The sequence below is a fragment of the Hemiscyllium ocellatum genome, chromosome 5 (assembly GCF_020745735.1).
Source record: "Hemiscyllium ocellatum isolate sHemOce1 chromosome 5, sHemOce1.pat.X.cur, whole genome shotgun sequence".
Classification (NCBI taxonomy): domain Eukaryota; kingdom Metazoa; phylum Chordata; class Chondrichthyes; order Orectolobiformes; family Hemiscylliidae; genus Hemiscyllium; species Hemiscyllium ocellatum.
Window position 1 is genome coordinate 128,600,421 of NC_083405.1, and position 18,903 is coordinate 128,619,323.

The following is an 18,903-nucleotide window of genomic DNA, read 5'->3' on the forward strand; positions in this document are numbered from 1 at the left end:
AAGATGGTTCCAAAAGTGTCAAATATGAAGACGGGATATTAGCTAGTTTTTAAACCCAGCTTTTAACCAAAGTGTCATTTGTTGATTTTAATTAAGATTATGAATGAAAATCAATGGCCTACCTGAATACTCTTCTCACAGTCAGTCTGGTGATGTAGCGACAGCTCACTTTCCAGTACAAATCGCTTGCCACACTTATCACAGATCTGCATGCGGCTGTGTGTGACATTCATGTGCTTCTCTAAGTACCAGCGATTATTGAACACGCGGGGGCATTTTTTGCAAGGGAAGTGCTGTTTCTCTTCAATTTTCACCTTCTGATTTGAGCCATCAGAATCTTTCTTTCGTTTCCGACCTCGAGTGGTCACTTCATGTTTGGTCTGTCTCCGTGACCGGCTCGGAGCTGGAGGAGTTGAGCCTTTGGAAGCAGTCAAAGCTCTTGATGTTCGTCGGGTTGTTTGCCCACTTTCAGTCTTGACTTCTGGAGTATCAGAGTTATCACCCCCTTCATTCACATCTTCATCACTCTCTTCACCTTCTTCATCCTCTTCCTCTTCCTCAGTGACATCTTCATCATCCTCTTCCTCTTCATCCCCATCAGCATTGTCATCATCATCCTCCTCCTCCTCTTCCTCATCGTCATCGTCATCATCCTCTTCGTCATCTTCCTCTTCATCCTCAGGACACCTACCTAATACAGCCGTAGCTTCTGAAGGTGAAGACATACCCTCAGCCCCTTTAGAAACATTCAGAGTCTGGTTATTAAGATTAACCTCCACAATGATCTGTTCCCGATTATATGAACCCCTACTGTCCGAATCATTATCCAACTGTTCCGCATCTCCCTCAATCTTGCACACTGTTTGGTCATCATTCTCCTCCTTGTAATACTGCTGATTTGGCTGGATTGGTGAATGTTGTTTCCCAGTGTTGTCCTCCACACGTACAGAGTATGGATTGTTGCCCTCTCTAGCATAGATTTTAGGATGCGAATCCACCTCCTGCTTAATCTCACGATAAAACTGAGAGCCAAGGGGATTGCTCCGATTTTCCTGCTTTGACATATCGCTAGCCACTGTCGTCAAGTTTAAGGACCGACTATCTATTAATTCTTGACAGGAAGTGGCAATATCATTCATCTGTAGAACTGCAGCAGCATTCAGCACATCCTGCACATTGCAGGCATTTACTAGCAGCTTTGATGTATAGATAAAGTTCAGGATTTGCTGAAACCCTTGCGATGTCAGAGCTTCTAGCGAAAGTTCAACACGTTGAAGCTGCTTGTTTTGTGTGAAAAGCGAGTGAAAGAATTGACTGTAGGCCGCGAGCACGCCTTTGTGAGCAGGAAACGTGTTCTTCTGGCGCACCAATACAATGTCTACATCACACAAGTCTGGTTGAAACAGGCGCTGCTCATTCAGTCTGTCCATCAAACAAGTAAAGTGGAGGGCAACATCCTCCACCAGAGAATACTCAGTGGAAGGGTAGTCAGTGGTCTTTTCAACTATCAGCTGAAAAAAAAGGAAAATAAAACCATCAAAACTTGGCAGATGTATAAAAGTTTTTTTTAAAAAATGCTGGGAGAGAGACTTTCTAATAATTCGAAAGCTTTGACAATTAATGACAACTTTGAAAAGTGACCAATAGCATTCTTCTAATTTAAAGCTGACCAAAGGAACTGACGATTTACAAATTACACAGATGGGAATTAGGACATTCATCCCAACTCGTCCATGATATGGGTTTGTTTTGCTCATTAAATCCTCGCAATTGTTTTAATGTCTTCTCCTCACCTCAAACACAAAAATCTTCTTATTGGTATATAGTGCCATGACTTTCAGGGTCTGAGTTGGCTCAACCAGGTGACTATTGGAGGGTTATACATCTACTGGGGCACCTCCACATAGAAGACAGGATCCTTCATTGACTTTACTTGACGCAACTCAGGATGCTGAGGGAAGCTCAAGACCATTGAGTCAAAACAGGCTTATTCTGTACGATCCCTTACTAATCATAGTATCCTTGCTATCCTCAAAGTGACAACCTCTACACAAACATACAAACAAGACACTACTTTAAGCATGCACTAAAAATAAATTAAAGGCTTAACTGCTAAATTAGACTGGATTTATTAAAGGTTCATTTAAACTGTTGATTAACACAACATTTTCAGGAGGTATCTTTCAAGAGACATTAAACTCAATGAGAAAATGTGTCTGAGATGTCAGGTCCCCTGCTTTCATTACATTAGATAAGGAAACCTGGAACCATTCACTGCTCCTTTACGTTAACCCACTTGCTCAAAATAACGGCTCCATACAAGTCAGAACAACTTGCACTATTTTCTTCTATACCTTTAGCAATGTAAATTATTTTGCTACAGATTGTCCAGTACGTTTTACATGTTGCTCCAGCTATCCTCTCCTGCATCCAGCCGAGAAGAACCATGCTACATCAATGGACTCGTTTGACAAGGTGCTCAAATAAAAATTTCAACGAAATGTCTTGGGTTAACAGCTAACTCCACAAGGTCAAAATTGAATCCCCTCTACTTGACCAAGCCTATTCATCCAGTTACACAGGCAACCACTGTTTGAATAAAGATAAAGGAATTCTAATTCCAAGGTTTTTATAAACCTTTTGTTCCCAGTATTACTGTAAAGCAGTATTGGAAAACAACAAACTGTATCATGCATGTAATTTTCTTTTGCAAAGATGATAGCTAGGATAGTCAATTGCTACTTAGCCTCAGTCTTCACACTGGAAAAAGATAATACAGGTATGCATATCAAGTGCAAGTCTGTGAAATATTAGTAGTTCTGGGCAGAGAAGTGGCAAATGGAATTCAACCGGAGAAGTGAGGTAATGCACTTAGGGGAGGGCGAATAATGCATGAGATTATGGCATGAATGGCAGAACCCTGGAAAGTAGCAAAGCTCAGAGAGACTTTGCTGTGCACATCCACAAATCTCAAGTAGCACGGTAGGTCAATGATATAGTTATGACGACATATGGGATATGGGAGGCACAGAATAGAAAAGGAAGTTGCTTTGGAGTTGTAAAAAATGTTAATTAGGTCACAACAGGAATACTGCATGAGTTCTGGTCACCATATTATAGAAGGATGGGATTGCACAACAGTGCTGTAGAGAGGAGACTTAGGATACTGCTTGGGCTGGAAGCTCTGAGCCGTGAGGAAAGATGGGATAGGCTAGGGCTGTTTTACTTGGAGTTGACAGTCAAGAGGAGACCTGATAGAGTTGCGTAAGATTGAGGGGCATAGATAGAAAGACATTTCTTTCTTAATAAATGGGTCTGTTACCAGGAGACATAGATTTGTGGGCGGCACGGTGGCACAGTGGTTAGCACTGCTGCCTCACAGCGCCTGAGACCTGGGTTCAATTCCCGACTCAGGCGACTGACTGTGTGGAGTTTGCACGTTCTCCCCGTGTCTGCGTGGGTTTCCTCCGGGTGCTCCGGTTTCCTCCCACAGTCCAAAGATGTGCGGGTCAGGTGAATTGGCCAAGCTAAAATTGCCCGTAGTGTTAGGTAAGGGGTAAATGTAGGGGTATGGGTGGGTTGCGCTTCGGCGGGTCGGTGTGGACTTGTTGGGCTGAAGGGCCTGTTTCCACACTGTAAGTAATCTAATCTAATCTAATCTAAAGTAAGAAGTTGAGGCTTAGAGGAGGGTCGAGGAGAAATTTAGGCTCAGAAGTTTAGGTCCAGAATTCACTGCTCAAAAGAATGGTTCAGTCAGAAACTCTCAATCTACATACAGTATTTAGGCATTTATTTGTGGTGCCATAGTTTCCAGGACTATGCACCGATAAATGAAAAATAGGATTAGTGGAGTCAGATTTTTGTTTACAGGACATGACGGGCTCTAAATGTCTTTAAATCTGAAAGAACTTTTCACAATGACAGAATGACCCAAAGCCAGACAGTTTTGCGTAGTCACTCCTATAATGTAGGAAGATGTAGCAATCAATTTATACTCAGCAAGCTCCTACAGTAATTTGATGACAGCCAGACAATGCTTTTGTGATATTGACTGACGGATACATACTGGCCAACACGCTCCCCTAACCTGGGAAAAACACCTTGGCTATTCAGCCTAACTATTCCCCTCATGATTTTATAAACCTCTATAAAGGCCACTCCTCAGCCTCAGTCTGTTCAGCTTTCAATACTTCCAGCCCTAGCAACATCTTTGTAATTTTTTTCTGAACCCTTTCAAGTTTCACAGTCTTCCTATAGCAAAAGAGACCAGAATTGAATGCAAGCAAAAGTGGTCTATCCAATGTCCTGTACAGCTGCAACATGATATCCCAATTCCTATACTCAATGCACTGACCAATAAAGATGTGTGTACCAAATGCCTTCTTCACGATCCTGTCTTCTTGTGACTCCAGGGTCTCTTTGTTCAGCAACACTCCCCAGGAACGTACAACTAAGTCTGTAAGACCTGCCCTGATTTGTCTTATCAAAATGTAACGCCACACATTTACCTAAACCTCTGATAGTATGTGAAGAGATAGAGTTTTGCATCCAATACCCTGTAATCCTCGGACTATGGAGTGCAACTGTGTTGCCAAATGATGCCAGACTAAAGTCTTCATGCTATTAAACTCACTTTCATACCGATAGATGTTATGTTTAGAGATTTACTTACAAATTAACTAAATTGAAGCACAGTACATTCAGGTACTATAGAAAAAGCAAATATAAACTTCCTGAAACCAGAAAACATCAAGGGCTCTTCAGGTGCAGTGGTAGTGTTCCTGCCTTTGAGCCAAGAGTCCTGGGTTCACATTTCATTTGCTCCAGATGTGGGTGATAATACCGCTGAACAGGTTGATGAGAAATTTATGCATCTTGAGTATTTCTGGAAAAAATACTTTATTTTCTTTATCAGGAAAAACAGTAAATTCCTTGCAACTTACTGGGTAAATTCACAAGTTTTATTTCCCTGCGCTTCCTATGGTATTATGTAAATTTAAACATTTGGCCTTCTGCTAACTCAAATAATAAACATAAGAGTTTCAAAAAATCTCTGTCATTGTCCATCCCACTTCGGAGAAGGTGGATTTCTGGAGAAGCTTAATAATAGGCGGCATAGTGGCTAGCACTGCTGCAATTCCAGGCTCGGCAACTGGCTGTGTGGAGTTTGCACATTCTGCCTGTGTCTGCGTGGGTTTCCTCTGGGTGCTCCGGTTTCCTCCCACAATCCAAAAATGTGAAGGTTATGTGAATTGGCTATGCTAAATTGCCCATTAGTCAGGGGTAAATACAGGGTAGGGGGATGGGTTAGGGTTGGGTTACTCTTCGGAGGGTCAGTGTGGATTTGTTGGGCCAAATGGCCTGTATCCATACTGTAGGGAATCTAATCTAATATTTGCATTTTTAAATGCAATGTGACAATATGCGAAATGTCAACTGATATGTAATGCTAACTGTTTATAATTCTTAAAAATTGATAAAACAATATTGAAGTAGGGCATAATTAACACATTATGTTTTGTAATCATGAAATGAGTGTATTTTTCATGTCCAGTTAGGGATATTCTTGATTATCAAAAGAATCAAAGGGCACATGGAGAGCAGTGGAAGAGTTGAGGCCACAATAAGATCAGCCAGGAGTTTATAAAACCACGTAGCAGTTGGAAGTGCTGAATGACCTACTTGTGCTCTTAATTTTCAATGTGCAACACACCTATGTATTGATGGCAGACAAAAAGAATTACAAATGTTGTGAAAAAATCAAGATTATTTACCAGTGATAACATTCTGAATACTAATACACTTCTGTTGAATCAATACCCAAAATCATCACCTTTAGCTGCCAGACATACAGCCTCTCAAGCATGTGTAATCAGGCCGTTTTCTTTTAAAATCTCCCCAATCACATTACCATAAAACCATAAGTCATCAGAGCAGAAATTAAACCAATGACCCCATCTGCTCCACCATTCAATCATGGCTGATAGGTTTCTCAACCCCATTCTCCCACTTTCTCCCCGTCACACTTGTTACCCAGGAACCTATCTACCTCAGTCTTAAATATCCAATGACCTGGCCTCCACAGCCTTCTGTGGCAATGAATTCTACAGAGTCACCACTCTCTGGCTGAAGACATTTCTCATCTCTGTTCTAAAATGTCTTCCTTTCACTCTTGCCCTCGGCGCCCTAGTCTCTCCTACTAATAGGAGCATCTTCCCAACATCTACTCTGTCCAGGTCATTCAGTACTCTGTACATTTACTGACCGCCTAGTATTTTTGTCAACACTGGTTTTGATTATCCACTCGATACATGATTATGAAATGGATGAAAATAGTTTATGAAACTGACTGCTACCAACAGTAACTTAAAAAGTTTCAATCAATCAATGGAAAGAAGAAAGAAAATTGATGTCTGCCATCACTGTGAAGCAAGGTATTATTTTCCTCAGGAGTACGTAGCTAACCAGCACATACCATGAGTGCAAGGACCATCTAAACTGATGTTACTGTTCCTGCTAGCATGCTGAGTTTCAAACGTAAAGGGTGCCTACTCCATGTACAGTGTTGATGCGAATTGATACAGGCTTGGAAACTGGCAAACATGATGCATTCTGAGCACTGCACTTAGGAAGATTGTCAAGATCTCAGACAAGAATTTTAAGAAACTTTACCAGAATGCCAAGAGGAACTTGGTAAGCCTAATAAAACTGGGATTTAGTGCCTTAGGACAGAGGAGGTCAAAGGCCAACAGAGGCACTCAAAAATATGAAACATACTGTTATTGTAAATAATATGAAATGCTACCAGCAGAGTGATCAGTGATTGAGGGATATGAATTTCATTGGCGAAAGAATGAAGGGAGAAACAAGGACATCTTTTGAAAAATTAGATGTCTACAATGCACTGCCTGAAGCTTGGTAGGCACAAATTCAATAGTATTTTTCATAAAATCATTTTGTAACTAGCCAAAAGTTTGCAGGTTTATCTGAGAGGTTTGGTGATGGTGGTGGAAGACTTCAGACAAATGGCTCACATTGAATTTTCTGGCTCATCCTTCAAAATAAAGAATACCATCTCCATCAAGTTTGGTAGCGTTCTAGTGGGTATCTAAGTGCTACTGAGACCAATCTGCACCCAGCAGGTTCTGTTACAAATAGACCACAGACACGGAATTTTTGCATTAATTGGATAGCTTTTTCAAAGAGCTAGCACAAGCACAATGAGCCATATAACCTCACTCTGTGTGGTACCATGCTATGATGTGATATCAAGCTGAAAGGTGCTGAGATTTGGCTTTCTCTGTGGTGATGCCATTCATTGAGATATCAATGGAATATTGTGCCAGTCTGATTATATAGAGCAGTGAATGATATGGGAGTGGATTGACGGTTTTAACTCCACACAGCGAGGGTCATAAGACGCTGAGTCCCGTCCAGCAGACAGTCGGACTAACAGGGTTGGGTACAATGGAAGTAGGCCATAGAACCAAAAGTTCTAATTCCTGATCCCAGGAGAGCTTGAGGAGCTGAGACCAAGTAATCCTGATCCTCCTGGCTCTCACGCAGGCACCCTGGTGTCTACCAGAGACTGCCCCCAGCATGCTCTTCAACTTTCAGGATTTTCCCCAAGGCTGAGAAACATAGTTGTCCATTTTACAAAACAGGTGAAAGCAGAGTAATAAAAGCAAAGCCAAATAATGCAGATGCCGGGAAGTCTGAAATAAAAACTGAAATTGCTGAAAACATTCAGCAGTCTAGCAATATATGCAAAGAAAGAATACTATGTTTCAAGTAATTTGACTAAAACAGTAATGATATTTACTGTGCATGGATATGTATTAAATAAAAATAATAATGTCAAAAGTAGAACGTAAAACACTGGGAGTCAAGCATCTATGCAAAGGAAAACACAGTTGGTGCTTTTTAGGTCTGTGAACTTTAATAGAAAACCTCAAACTCCTTTTCTTCCTCCATAAAGGATGCTGGGTCTGTTGTGTATTTCCAACATCTGGGAGTAGTTTGCCTTTCCATTTTTGAATACTTATTTGTAACTTTTTGAAGTTTTAGGAATTAACTTTGTTTCATATTCAGTAGCAATAGAGAAAACCTTGTGGGTGAATTTACAATGTAATCCTATTTTCACCTTCTCTGCTACTTAGAAATAATATTCAGCTTCGTTGGTTAAGCCCAGTAAATGTCTTAAAATTGTCATTCAGCATAAGACCATGAAACTGAATTAGAAGAGTCCTACAGCACAGAAACAGATTCTTCAGTCCAACGCATCCATGCCAACCAAGTTTCCTAAACTCAACTAGCTCCACTTCCCTGTGTTTGGCCCATATCCCTTCAAACCTTCCTAATTCATGTACCTATCCAAATGTCTTTTTAACATTATAAATGTACTTGCATCGACCACTTCCTCTAGCAGTTCATTCCATACATGCACCACTATCTACATAAAAACAATTGCCCCTCAGGTCCCTTTTAAATCTTTCTCGTCTCACCTTAAAAATATGCCCCTAGTTTTGACCTTCCCCAGCTTAGGGAAAAAGACCTTTGCCATTCACTTTAGCTATTCCCCTCATGATTTTATAATTCTCTATAAGACCACCCCTCAATCAAACACTCCAGTGAGAAGCCTCAGGCTATCCTCCTCTCCTTATAACTCAAACTCAACAACATCCTGGTAAATCTTCTCTGAATCTTCTCCAATTTAATAATATCATTCCTACAGCAGAGTGACAAGAACTGTACACAGTATTCCAAAAGTGGGCTCACCAACATCTTGTACAATCTCAACTTGATGACCTAACTCCTATACTCAATGGTCAGATCAATGAAGGCAAGCATGCCTTAACCATCTGTCTACCTGTAGTACAACATTCAAAGAACTATGTACTTGAACCTTTAGGTGTCTCTGTTTGCCAACATTACCTAGGCCCCTACCATTGACTGGATTAGAGTGGTGCTAGAAAAGCACAGCAGTTTAGGCAGCATCCGATGAACAGGAAAATCAACGTTTCGGGCAAAAGCCCTTCATCAGGAATAGACGCAGGGTGTCTGCAGAGTGGAGAGATAAATGAGAGGGGGGTGGGGAGAAAGTAGCATAGAGGACAATAGTTGAGTGCGGGTGGGGAAGGAAGTGATCGGTTAGAGAAGAGGGTAGAGTGGATAGATGGTAAAGGAAGATAGGCAGGTAGGACAAGTCATGGGGATGGTGCTGAGCTGGAAGGGTGTTGCTGGGGTGAGGTGGGGATGGGGAAGTGAGGAAACTGGTGAACTTCACATTGATGCCATGGGGTTGAAGTGTTCCAAGGCGGAAGAGGAGACGTTCTTCCTCCAGGCGTTGGTGGTGAGGGAGCGGCGGCGGAGGCAGCCCAGTACCTCCATGTCCTCGGCTGAGGAGGGGGGGGGGGGGGGGGGGTAGTTGAAATGTTGGGCCACAAGGCGGTGCGGTTGATTGGTGCGGGTGTCCCGGAGATGTTCCCTAAAGCGCTCTGCTAGGAGGCGTCTAGTTTCCCCAGTGTAGAGGACGCCGCATTGGGAGTAACGGATACAATAAATTATATTGGAAGATGTGCAGGTAAAACTTTGATGGATGTGGAAGGCTCCTTTGGGGCCTTGGATGGAGGGGAGGCAGGAGGTGTGGGCGCAGGTTTGCAATTTCCTGCGGTGCCAGGGGAAGGTGCCAGGATGGGAGGGTGGGTTGTTGGGGGGGCGTGGACCTGACCAGGTAGTGATGGAAGGAACAGTCTTTGCAGAAAGTGGAAATGGGTGGGGAGGGAAATATATCCCTGGTGGTGAGGTCCGTTTGGAGGTGGCGGAAATGTCGTCAGGTGATGTGGTTTATGCGAAGGTTGGTAGGGTGGAAGGCGAGCACCAGGGGCATTCTTGTTACGGTTGGAGGGGTGGGGTTTGATGGCTGAGGTGCGGGATGTGGACGAGATGCGTTGGAGGGCATCTTTAACCAAGTGGGAAGGGAAATAAAGGAGGCGGCCATCTGGTGTGTTCTGTTGTGGAACTGGTCCTCCTGGGAGGAACTACGGCGGAGACGGAGGAATTGGGAATACGGGATGGCATTTTTGCAGGAGGTAGGGTGGGAAGAGGTGTAATCCAGGTAGCTGTGGGAGTCGGTGGGTTTGTAAAAAATGTCAGTGTCAAGCCAGTCGTCATTAATTGAGATGGAGGGGTCCAGGAAGGGGAGAGAGATGTCAGAGATGGTCCAGGTGAATTTAAGGTCGAGATGGAATGTGTTGATGAAGCTGATGAATTGCTCAACCTCCTCGCGGGAACACGAGGTGGCACCAATGCAGTCATCAATGTAGCGGAGGAAGAGTTGGGAACTGGTGCTGGTGTAACTACAGAAGATGGACTGTTCTACGTAGCCAACAAAGAGACAGGCGTAGCTAGGGCCCATATGGGTGCCCATGGCTACCCCTTTGGAGGAAGTGGGAGGATTCAAAGGAGAAATTATTAAGGGTGAGGACCAGTTCAGCCAAACGAATGAGAATGTCGGTGGAAGATTACTGTTGGGGACGTCAGGGGAGGAAGAAACAGAGGGCTTGGAGGCCCTAGTCATGGCAGATGGAGTGTAGAGGGATTGGATATCCATGGTGAAGATGAGGCACTGGGGGCCATGGAAACGGAATTCTTGGAAGAGGTGAAGGGTGTGGGTGGTGCCTCAAATCATTGACTATATAAGTTCCCTTTTTCAATCAGCCTCGCTTGAGACGTTCTGCAAGCAACACAAAGGGCGCTTTGTGATCCTATAAAAGCTTGTACTTGCTGAAATAAATTGCGGCTGTTCAGAAGTTGGCGTATTACAGTTGCATCAAGTGTGTAAGAATCTCAAGAAGGGAACCTAACAGTGGGCGAGGCTTCAGAGACTGAACAGCTTTCTCCTGCTCTTATTTCTAATATTTCTTGTTTTGTTACTGGACTAGCAATCTAGAAGCTCAAACTAATGATCCAGAAATGCGAGTCACAATCTAACAAAATGGCCTGGGAACTGAATTTCAATTAATTAGGTAAATTTGGAATAAAAAACACTGACATCAATACATGCTGACCATTAAACTATTGGATTGAAATTCCAAACATACAACAATGTGGTAAACTCAAACTATCATCTTCAACAGCCAGCAAGTCATTCAGCTGTCAAAGGCACCACCTTATGGGCAAATAACAACTGGCAATAAGTGCTGGTCTCATCAGGAATATCCATAATCTGTGAATGAATGATTGGAAAACTCCATATTTTCTGTACATTCTTGGTAAGACCAAAAAGGTATAGGAGCAGAAATTAGGCCATTTGGCCCATCGAGTCTGCTCCACAATGCAAGCATAACTGATAAGCTCCTCAACCCCATTTTCCTGCTTTCTCTCCATAACCTTTGATCCCCTTGACAATCAGGAACCTATCTATCTCAGTCTTAAATATACTCAATGACCTGGCCTCTACAGCCTTCTGTATCAATGAATTCCACAGATTCACCACTCTCTGGCTGAATAAGTTTCTCCTTACTTCCGTTCTAAAAGGTCTTCCCTTTACTCTAAGGCAGTGCCCTTGGGTCTCCATCTGTCCTGCTGATGGAAACATTTTCCCAATGTCTGCTCTGTCCAGGCCATTCAATATTTTAGAAATTAAATTCCTACCATCCTTCTAAACACTAGAGTACAGAGCCAGTGTCCTCAAACAGTCCTCATTTGTTAAGCTGTTCATTCCTGGGACCATTCCCATGAATCTCCTCTGAACACGCTCCAAAGCCAGTATATCCCTCCTGAGATATGGGACCCAAAGTGCTCACAATACTCTAAATGTGGTCTGACCACAGATTTATAAAGTCCCAGACATACATCTTTGTTTTTCTATTCTACTCCTAACTACCAACTCAACCTGCAGGTTTACCTTAAGAAAATTTTGGGCTAGAACTCCTAAGTCCCTTTGCACTTCAGACTTCTGAATTTTCTCCCCATTTAGAAAATACCCATGCTTCTATTCTTGCTACTGAAGAGTATAACCTCACTTTCCCACATTGTACTCCATCTGCCACTTTTTTGCCCACTCTCCTAACCTGTCTAAATTCTTCTGCAACCTCCCCGCCTCCTCTATACTACCTGTCCCTCCTTCACCTATCTTTGTACCATCTAGAAATTAAGGCAAAATGCCCTCAGTTTCTTCATCTAAATCATTAATGTACAAAATTAAAAGCTGTAGGCACAACACTGACTCTTGCGAAACATCACTAGGCACCAACTGCCATCCTGAAGACACTTTTATCCCCACTTTGCTTTCTGCCAGACAGCCAATCTTCTTGCGCCATTTTTCAGTAGCCGATTGCCCAGCTACGACTCTCTCTTGTGCTTCATATGTCGAAAGAAATTCTTGCAATCTTCTTTTGTATTACTGGCTAGCTTACCCTCATGTTTAGTCTTCTCCCTCGTTGTCCTCTGCTGGTCTTTGAAAGCTTACCATTGCCCTTTATATGCTTTCTCTTGTATGTATACTGTCCATGACTTCCCTCGTCAGCCAAGGTTGCTTCATCTTCTCTTCATTTTGATTATTTTTCCTAAGGATGTTTACAGTGATATGGACTGCCCCCAAGATATCACCACTAACTTCCACAAGTTTTCTACTCTTCATGTCTTCTCCATGGTAAACGGAGGAGAAATATTCATTGAGAACATCACCCATGTCCTGCGGTTCCACACGTGTCCACTTTGGTCCTTGAGTGGCCCTATTCTCTCTTTAGTTATTCCTTTTCCTTTAATAAACTTAAAATACCTCTTTGGAGTCACCCTAATCTTCTCAGCGAAGATTATTTCGTGCTCTCTTTTTGCCCTCCTGATTACCATTCTTCATAAACTCCTGTATTCCCTGTATACTTCCAGATAGTCCCTATCGACCTCCAGGGATTCCCTTGATCCAAGCTGCCTGTTCCTGAGCCATACCTCTTTTCTTGGTCAAAGTCTCAATATCTCTTGTCATCCATGGTTCCCTATTTCTTCCAACCTTGCCCTTCATCCTCACATCAATTCTGGTCAGCTCCTTCCTCGTGCATCTGCAAGTGCTTTTACTCCACCATAATATCGTGACCTCCGATTTCTCTTCTCCCTCTCAAATTGCAGAGCAAATTCTCTCATAACAGTCACTGCCTCCAAAGGGACCTTCATCTTAAGCTCCATTACCAAGTCTGTCCCATTGCACAACACTGAATCCAGAATTGTCTGTTCCCTAGTGAGCGCCACTACAAGCTGTGCCTAAAAGCCATCTTGTAACATTCCACACATTCCTTTTCATGATCCACTATCAACTTGATTTTCCTAGTCCACCTACATATTGAAACTCCCCATGATCACTAACTTTGCTTTCCTTACAAGTGCATTTGTGGTAATTTTCCAAAAGTCGCTGGAGTCTGGGGCAGTTCTAGCAGTTTGGAAAACAGCAAATGTGCTGCCACAGTTTAACAGAGAGGCAGACAAAAGGTGGGGAATTATGGGCCATTTAGCTTAACCTCTGTAGTGGGGAAGATGCTGAAGTCTATTACCAAGGAAGAAATAACAAGGCATCTAAATAGAAATTGTCCCATTGGGCAGATGCAGCATGGGTTCATGAAGGATAGGTCACACTTAACTAATCTTTTAGAATTCTATGAACACATTACAAGTAAAGTGGACAACTGTGACCCAGTGGAGGTGGTGAACCTAAATTTCCAAAAGGCCTTTGACAAGGTACCATATAAAAGGCTGCTGCATAAGATAAGGATGCATGGTATTACAGGTAAAGTATTAGCATGGTTAGAGGATTGGTTGACTAACATGAAGCAAAGAGTGGGAATAAATGAGTGTTATTCTGGTTGGCAATCAATCAGTCACTAGTGGTGTGCCTCAGGGATTGGTGTTGGGACCACAATTATTCACAACTTCTCAAGATGATTTGGAGTTGGGGACCATGTGTAGTGTATCAAAGTTTGCTGATGACACGAAGATGAGTGGCAGAGCAAAGTGCCCAGAGGACTGTGAAACTTTTCAGGAGAACATAGATACATTGAGTGAGTGGGCAAAGGTCTGGCAGAAAGAATACAATATTAATAAATGTGAAGTCATCCCTTTCAGTAGGAGTAACAGTAACAAGAGTGACTACTTGAATGGTAAAAAGTTTCAGCATGCTGCCATGCAGAGGGACCTGGGTATCCTTGTGAATGATTCAGAGAGTTAGTTTGCAGGTAAATCAAGTAGGAAGGCAAATGGAATTTCTTTCCTTCATTGCTAAAGGGATTGAGTTTAAAAGCAGGGAGATTATGTTGCAGCTGTACAGGGTGCTGGTGAGGAGGTAAAAACAATGACTGCAGATGCTGGAAACCAGATTCTGGATTAGAGTGGTGCTGGAAAAACACAGCAGTTCAGGCAGCATCCAAGGAGACGGAAAATCAACGTTTCGGGCAAAAGCCCGTCATCAGGAATACAGGCAGAGTGCCTGCAGGGTGGAGAATCCCCACCCCCATCCTCCTCTCATTTATCTCTCCATCTTGCAGGCACCCTGCCTCTATTCCTAAAGGGCTTTTGCCCGAAACGTAGATTTTCCTGCTCCTTGGATGCTGCCTGAACTACCATGCTTTTCCAGCATCACTCTAATCCAGAGTGCTGGTGAGGCCAAACCTGGAGTATTGCATGCAGTTTTGGTCTCCTTACTTGAGAAAGGACATACTGGCACTAGAGGGGGTGCAGAGAAGGTTCACTAGGTTGACTCAAAGTTGAAGGGGTTGGCTAATGAGGAGAGACTGAGTAAACAGGGATTATATTCATCAGAATCTAGAAGAATAAGGGGGATCTTATAAAAACATATGAAGGCAATAGATAAGACAGACATCGAGAGGATGTTTCCACTGGCAGGTGAAACTAGGACAAGAGGGCACAGCCTTAAAATTAGAGGAAGCAGATTTAGGAACGAATTGAGCAGGAATTTCTTCACCAAGAGGGTTGTGAATCTATGGAATTCCCTGCCCAGTGAAGTACTTGACGATACTTCAGTAAACGTATTTAAAGCTAAAATAGATGTTTTTGAACAGTGAAGGAATTAAAAGTAACCGGGAATATAATAGATTAAGGTGTGGGTGATGATGATCAGTCAGAATGGAGGGTGGAGTGTATAGGTGAGAAGGAAGGTGGACAGGTAGGTCAGCTCAAGAGGGCAGTGCCGAGTTGGAGGGCTGGATCTGGGATGAGGTGGGTGGAGGGCGGGAGAATAGGTGTTCTTCCTCCAGCCGTTGGGTGGCTAGAATTTGGTGGTCGAGGCTGCCCAGGATTTGCATGTCCATGGCAGAGTGGGAGGGCGAGTTGAGGTGTTTGGCCACAGGGCAGTGGGGTTGTTTGGTGTGTGTGTCAAGCTCAATTCGCTTGCAGCCACGTATCCGCGATGCCTATCACACCATACCTGCTGATTTCGATCTACACCACAAGCTCATTTACCTTAATTTGTGTATTGTTCTCGTGGCGATATCTCCAGACTGTTCTCTAATTATCTCAGAGTTTAAAATACTCAATCTGGTCATTCATCTGTCAGATCCTCTTCCCAAATATCTGGGCCAGTTCCTACCCTATCTTTAGGGCAGAGATAGTTTGGTTCTTAAATGTCAAGGGGATCAAAAGGTTATAGGGAGAAAGCAGGAGAATGGACTTGAGAAACTTATCAGCCATAACTGAATGGCCAGGAGTAGACAGGCAGTAGGCTGGAAGGACACAGTAAGCCAGTAGCATCAGAAAGGTAGAGAAGTCAACGTTTCAGGACTGGGGATGGCAACTTCTCTACCTCCTGATGCTGCCTGGCTTGCTGTGTTCTTCCAACCTACTGCATGTCTATGTTCGATTCCTGCATCTGCAGTTTTTTTTGTCTCTAACCATAATTGAATGGCCAAGCAGACTCATGGGACAAATGGTCTACTTTCTGTTGCTATGTCTTATGGTCTTACCTTCTGTTGCTTTTGTCCATTGAAGTGCCTGTGACTATTTCTTCTCAAATATCGTTTATTCTGAACCAAATGATTTTTGACAATCAGAGATTTTTGCCCCCATTGCTCCCACTTGCTCTCTTGTACTTCTTGAAAGAGATTAGCTTTATGCTCTTCATTTGAAGCTGATAATTATTGATTCTAGAAAGTTGAAAATTAGATCATTTAAGATAGGAGTTCATCATGTTCAAGCAGTGTGAAATTATTCATTGTTTTACACCTAATGTGATCATTTTGTAAAGTCGTGTTATGCGTTTCAAGAAAGATTAGTTTTGAATTATTCATATTAACTACCTGCTGCTGGAGATGGGTCATGTTAAATGGGTTACAATTCTGACTGCTGAGCACCACAATATTAGCTAATAATGCAATATCGGTTTAGAACAGTAGATAACTGTTACACAGTGCAAAAGTAAATATTAAGCAGATGTTACCATGGTTAGCTATCAAACCTTGCTCATCAATTAAATAAATACGTCTACACCGAAAAGGGATCATCACAATTAATTCAACATTAACTTGAGTCAGTTAAGTTTCTTGATGCTGTTAAAAGTTATGCCACTGCCAGTATTTTAATAAAATAAAATAATTTTTACAACTCAAAACTTTCTACCAACAAAGTCCAAACTTAGAGGATGAAACTCTATGCCACCTTAAACTGGGATGGTCACCAAAATGTTTCATACAATGAATTTCAATCTGGAATGACATCTGCCCTTTGAATGTTTGAACATATATCTAAATGTGCATCACTCAACTCACACCACTCTAGTCCTCAAACTCAGAACAGAAAGCTGGGATGCAGAATATATACACGATTTGAAGCTGACACACAGTGTAGGAAGAGCTTGCACTCGGTTTTGAACTATCTGCACTTTTGAAAGCCTCGAGATGATTCCCAACAGAAGAATGCATTTTCAATAACCTATGCAAAAGCAGAGTAAAAACTTTGTTTAAAAAAAAGTTAGAGAAAAGAAATGGTAAAAACACTACTAGTGCAAATCTGAAATAACAGCTACTATTCATCATTAAAAGCACAATCTTCCAGAGAAAAGGATTTATCAATTACTGCAAAAAACAATTTGCTTTTCACTGGAACGGTGGTCAGCTAAGTGTGAGCAGTACCAAGCATCTACTAGGTATTTAAATGCCAGCCTTGGCTTGCCTGACAGCTTGTTGGATCAAGAGTTCTTCAATGCCCAATCCAAACAAACGACAGTGCTGAGAGTGTGCTGCATTTTTGGAGACAAGGCATTTAAGCAAGGACCTACCCATCTTATAGAGTCAGAGTTGTACAGCATGGAAACAGACCCTTCGGTCCAATCCGTCCATGCCAACCAGATATTCCCAACCCAATCTGGTCCTACCTGCCAGCACCCAGCCCATATCCCTCTATTCATTTACCCATACAGATCACTTTTAAATGTTGCAATTTTACTAGCCTCCACCACTTCCTCTGGCAGCTCATTCCATACATGTACCACCCTCTGCGTGAAAAAGTTGCCCCTTAGGTCTCTTTTATATTTTCTCTTTTATATCTTTCCCCCCTCACCCTAAATCTATGCCCTCTAGTTCTGGACTCCTCCACCCCATGGAAAAGACTTTGTCTACTTATCCTATCCATGACCCTCATGATTTTATAAATCTCTATAAAGGTCACTCCTCAACCTCCGACGCTCCAGGGAAAACAGCCCCAGCCTATTCAACCTCTCCCGATACCTCAAATCCTCCAACCCTGGCAACATTCTTGTAAATCGTTTCTGAACGCTTTCAAGTTTCACAACATCTTTCCGATAGGAAGGAGACCAGTATTGCACGCAATATTCCAAAAGTGGCCTAACCAATGTCCGGTACAGCTGCAACATGACCTCCCAACTCAATACTCTGACCAATAAAAGGAAAGCATACCAAATAGATGTAAATTATTCTAAAACAATTTTCAAAGGACCAAAAAAAAATTACATAGGAATTAGGAGCAGGCTATTCAGCTAATCAAGCCAGCTCTACCACTTATTCAGATCATGGGTGATCTGACTGTAGCTTAAATTCACATTCCTGCCTTTCCCAATAACCTTTTATCCTATGATTAACACAAATCTACTTACTTCTGCCTTAAAAATATTCAAGAACTCACTTCTATCACCGTTTCAGAGGCAGCTCCAAAGACACACAACCCTCAGAAAAACATTTGCCTACCCTCTGTTCTAAATGGGCGAACCCTGATTTTTAAACAGTGACACCTAGTTCTAGATTCTCCCGTAAAAGGAACAATATCCTGCCAAGACCTCACATGATCTCATTTTTTTCAATCAAGTTACCTCTTATTCTTCAAAACTCCGGCTGGTACAAACTTAGCCTATTCAACTTTTCATCAGAAGCTAACACACTCACTCCATGTTGGTAGTCTAGTCAACATTCTCTGAACTGCCTCCAAAAAGTGTTGAGATTGTCACATTTTAAACTTCAGAACTTCAAAAACTTGTTCATGGAGCAAAAGAATTAACAAAGATAAACTGTTACACACAAAAGGATCAGTCTAACTGCGTCTAGAATAAGCTGTAAAAGACAAGTTGTCACATAGGGGATTTATGAAAGCAATTAGTGATGCCTGGGAAAAGGAATCGAGATTTGGCATCTGCTTGTTAAGTGGCTGCCTTATGTCACAGGGAATTTAAGGAGTTAATTCCTTAATTCTGCTTGAGCCTTCAAGCAGACAGTTAAGGCCAAATATAACAAGGAACAGAGGAGTTCCTTCTGATAAGGAAGCAAGCTGCAAACTCATGGTCTCCAGAAGACCGATCAATATTCTGGCTGAAAGGATCTAAAAGATCATCAATAACATTCTACCACAGACCTGATGGATGAGAAACTGTGTAAGAATTCAACACCAAAACTC

The 18,903-nt window shown here is 42.4% G+C and overlaps 1 protein-coding gene across 7 annotated transcripts in view; it reads right to left on the bottom strand.

Moving 5' to 3' along the window:
• zbtb47b (zinc finger and BTB domain containing 47b) overlaps positions 1–18,903 on the bottom strand; it is a 270,356-nt gene that overhangs the window by 114,174 nt on the left and 137,279 nt on the right. For all 7 annotated transcript variants that reach the window (XM_060825191.1, XM_060825192.1, XM_060825187.1 and 4 more), the window contains exon 2: positions 123–1,511. In XM_060825191.1, the coding sequence (XP_060681174.1) occupies positions 123–1,430 (1,308 nt within the window). In that variant the 5' untranslated portion in view covers positions 1,431–1,511. The remainder of the gene's footprint in view (positions 1–122; positions 1,512–18,903) is intronic.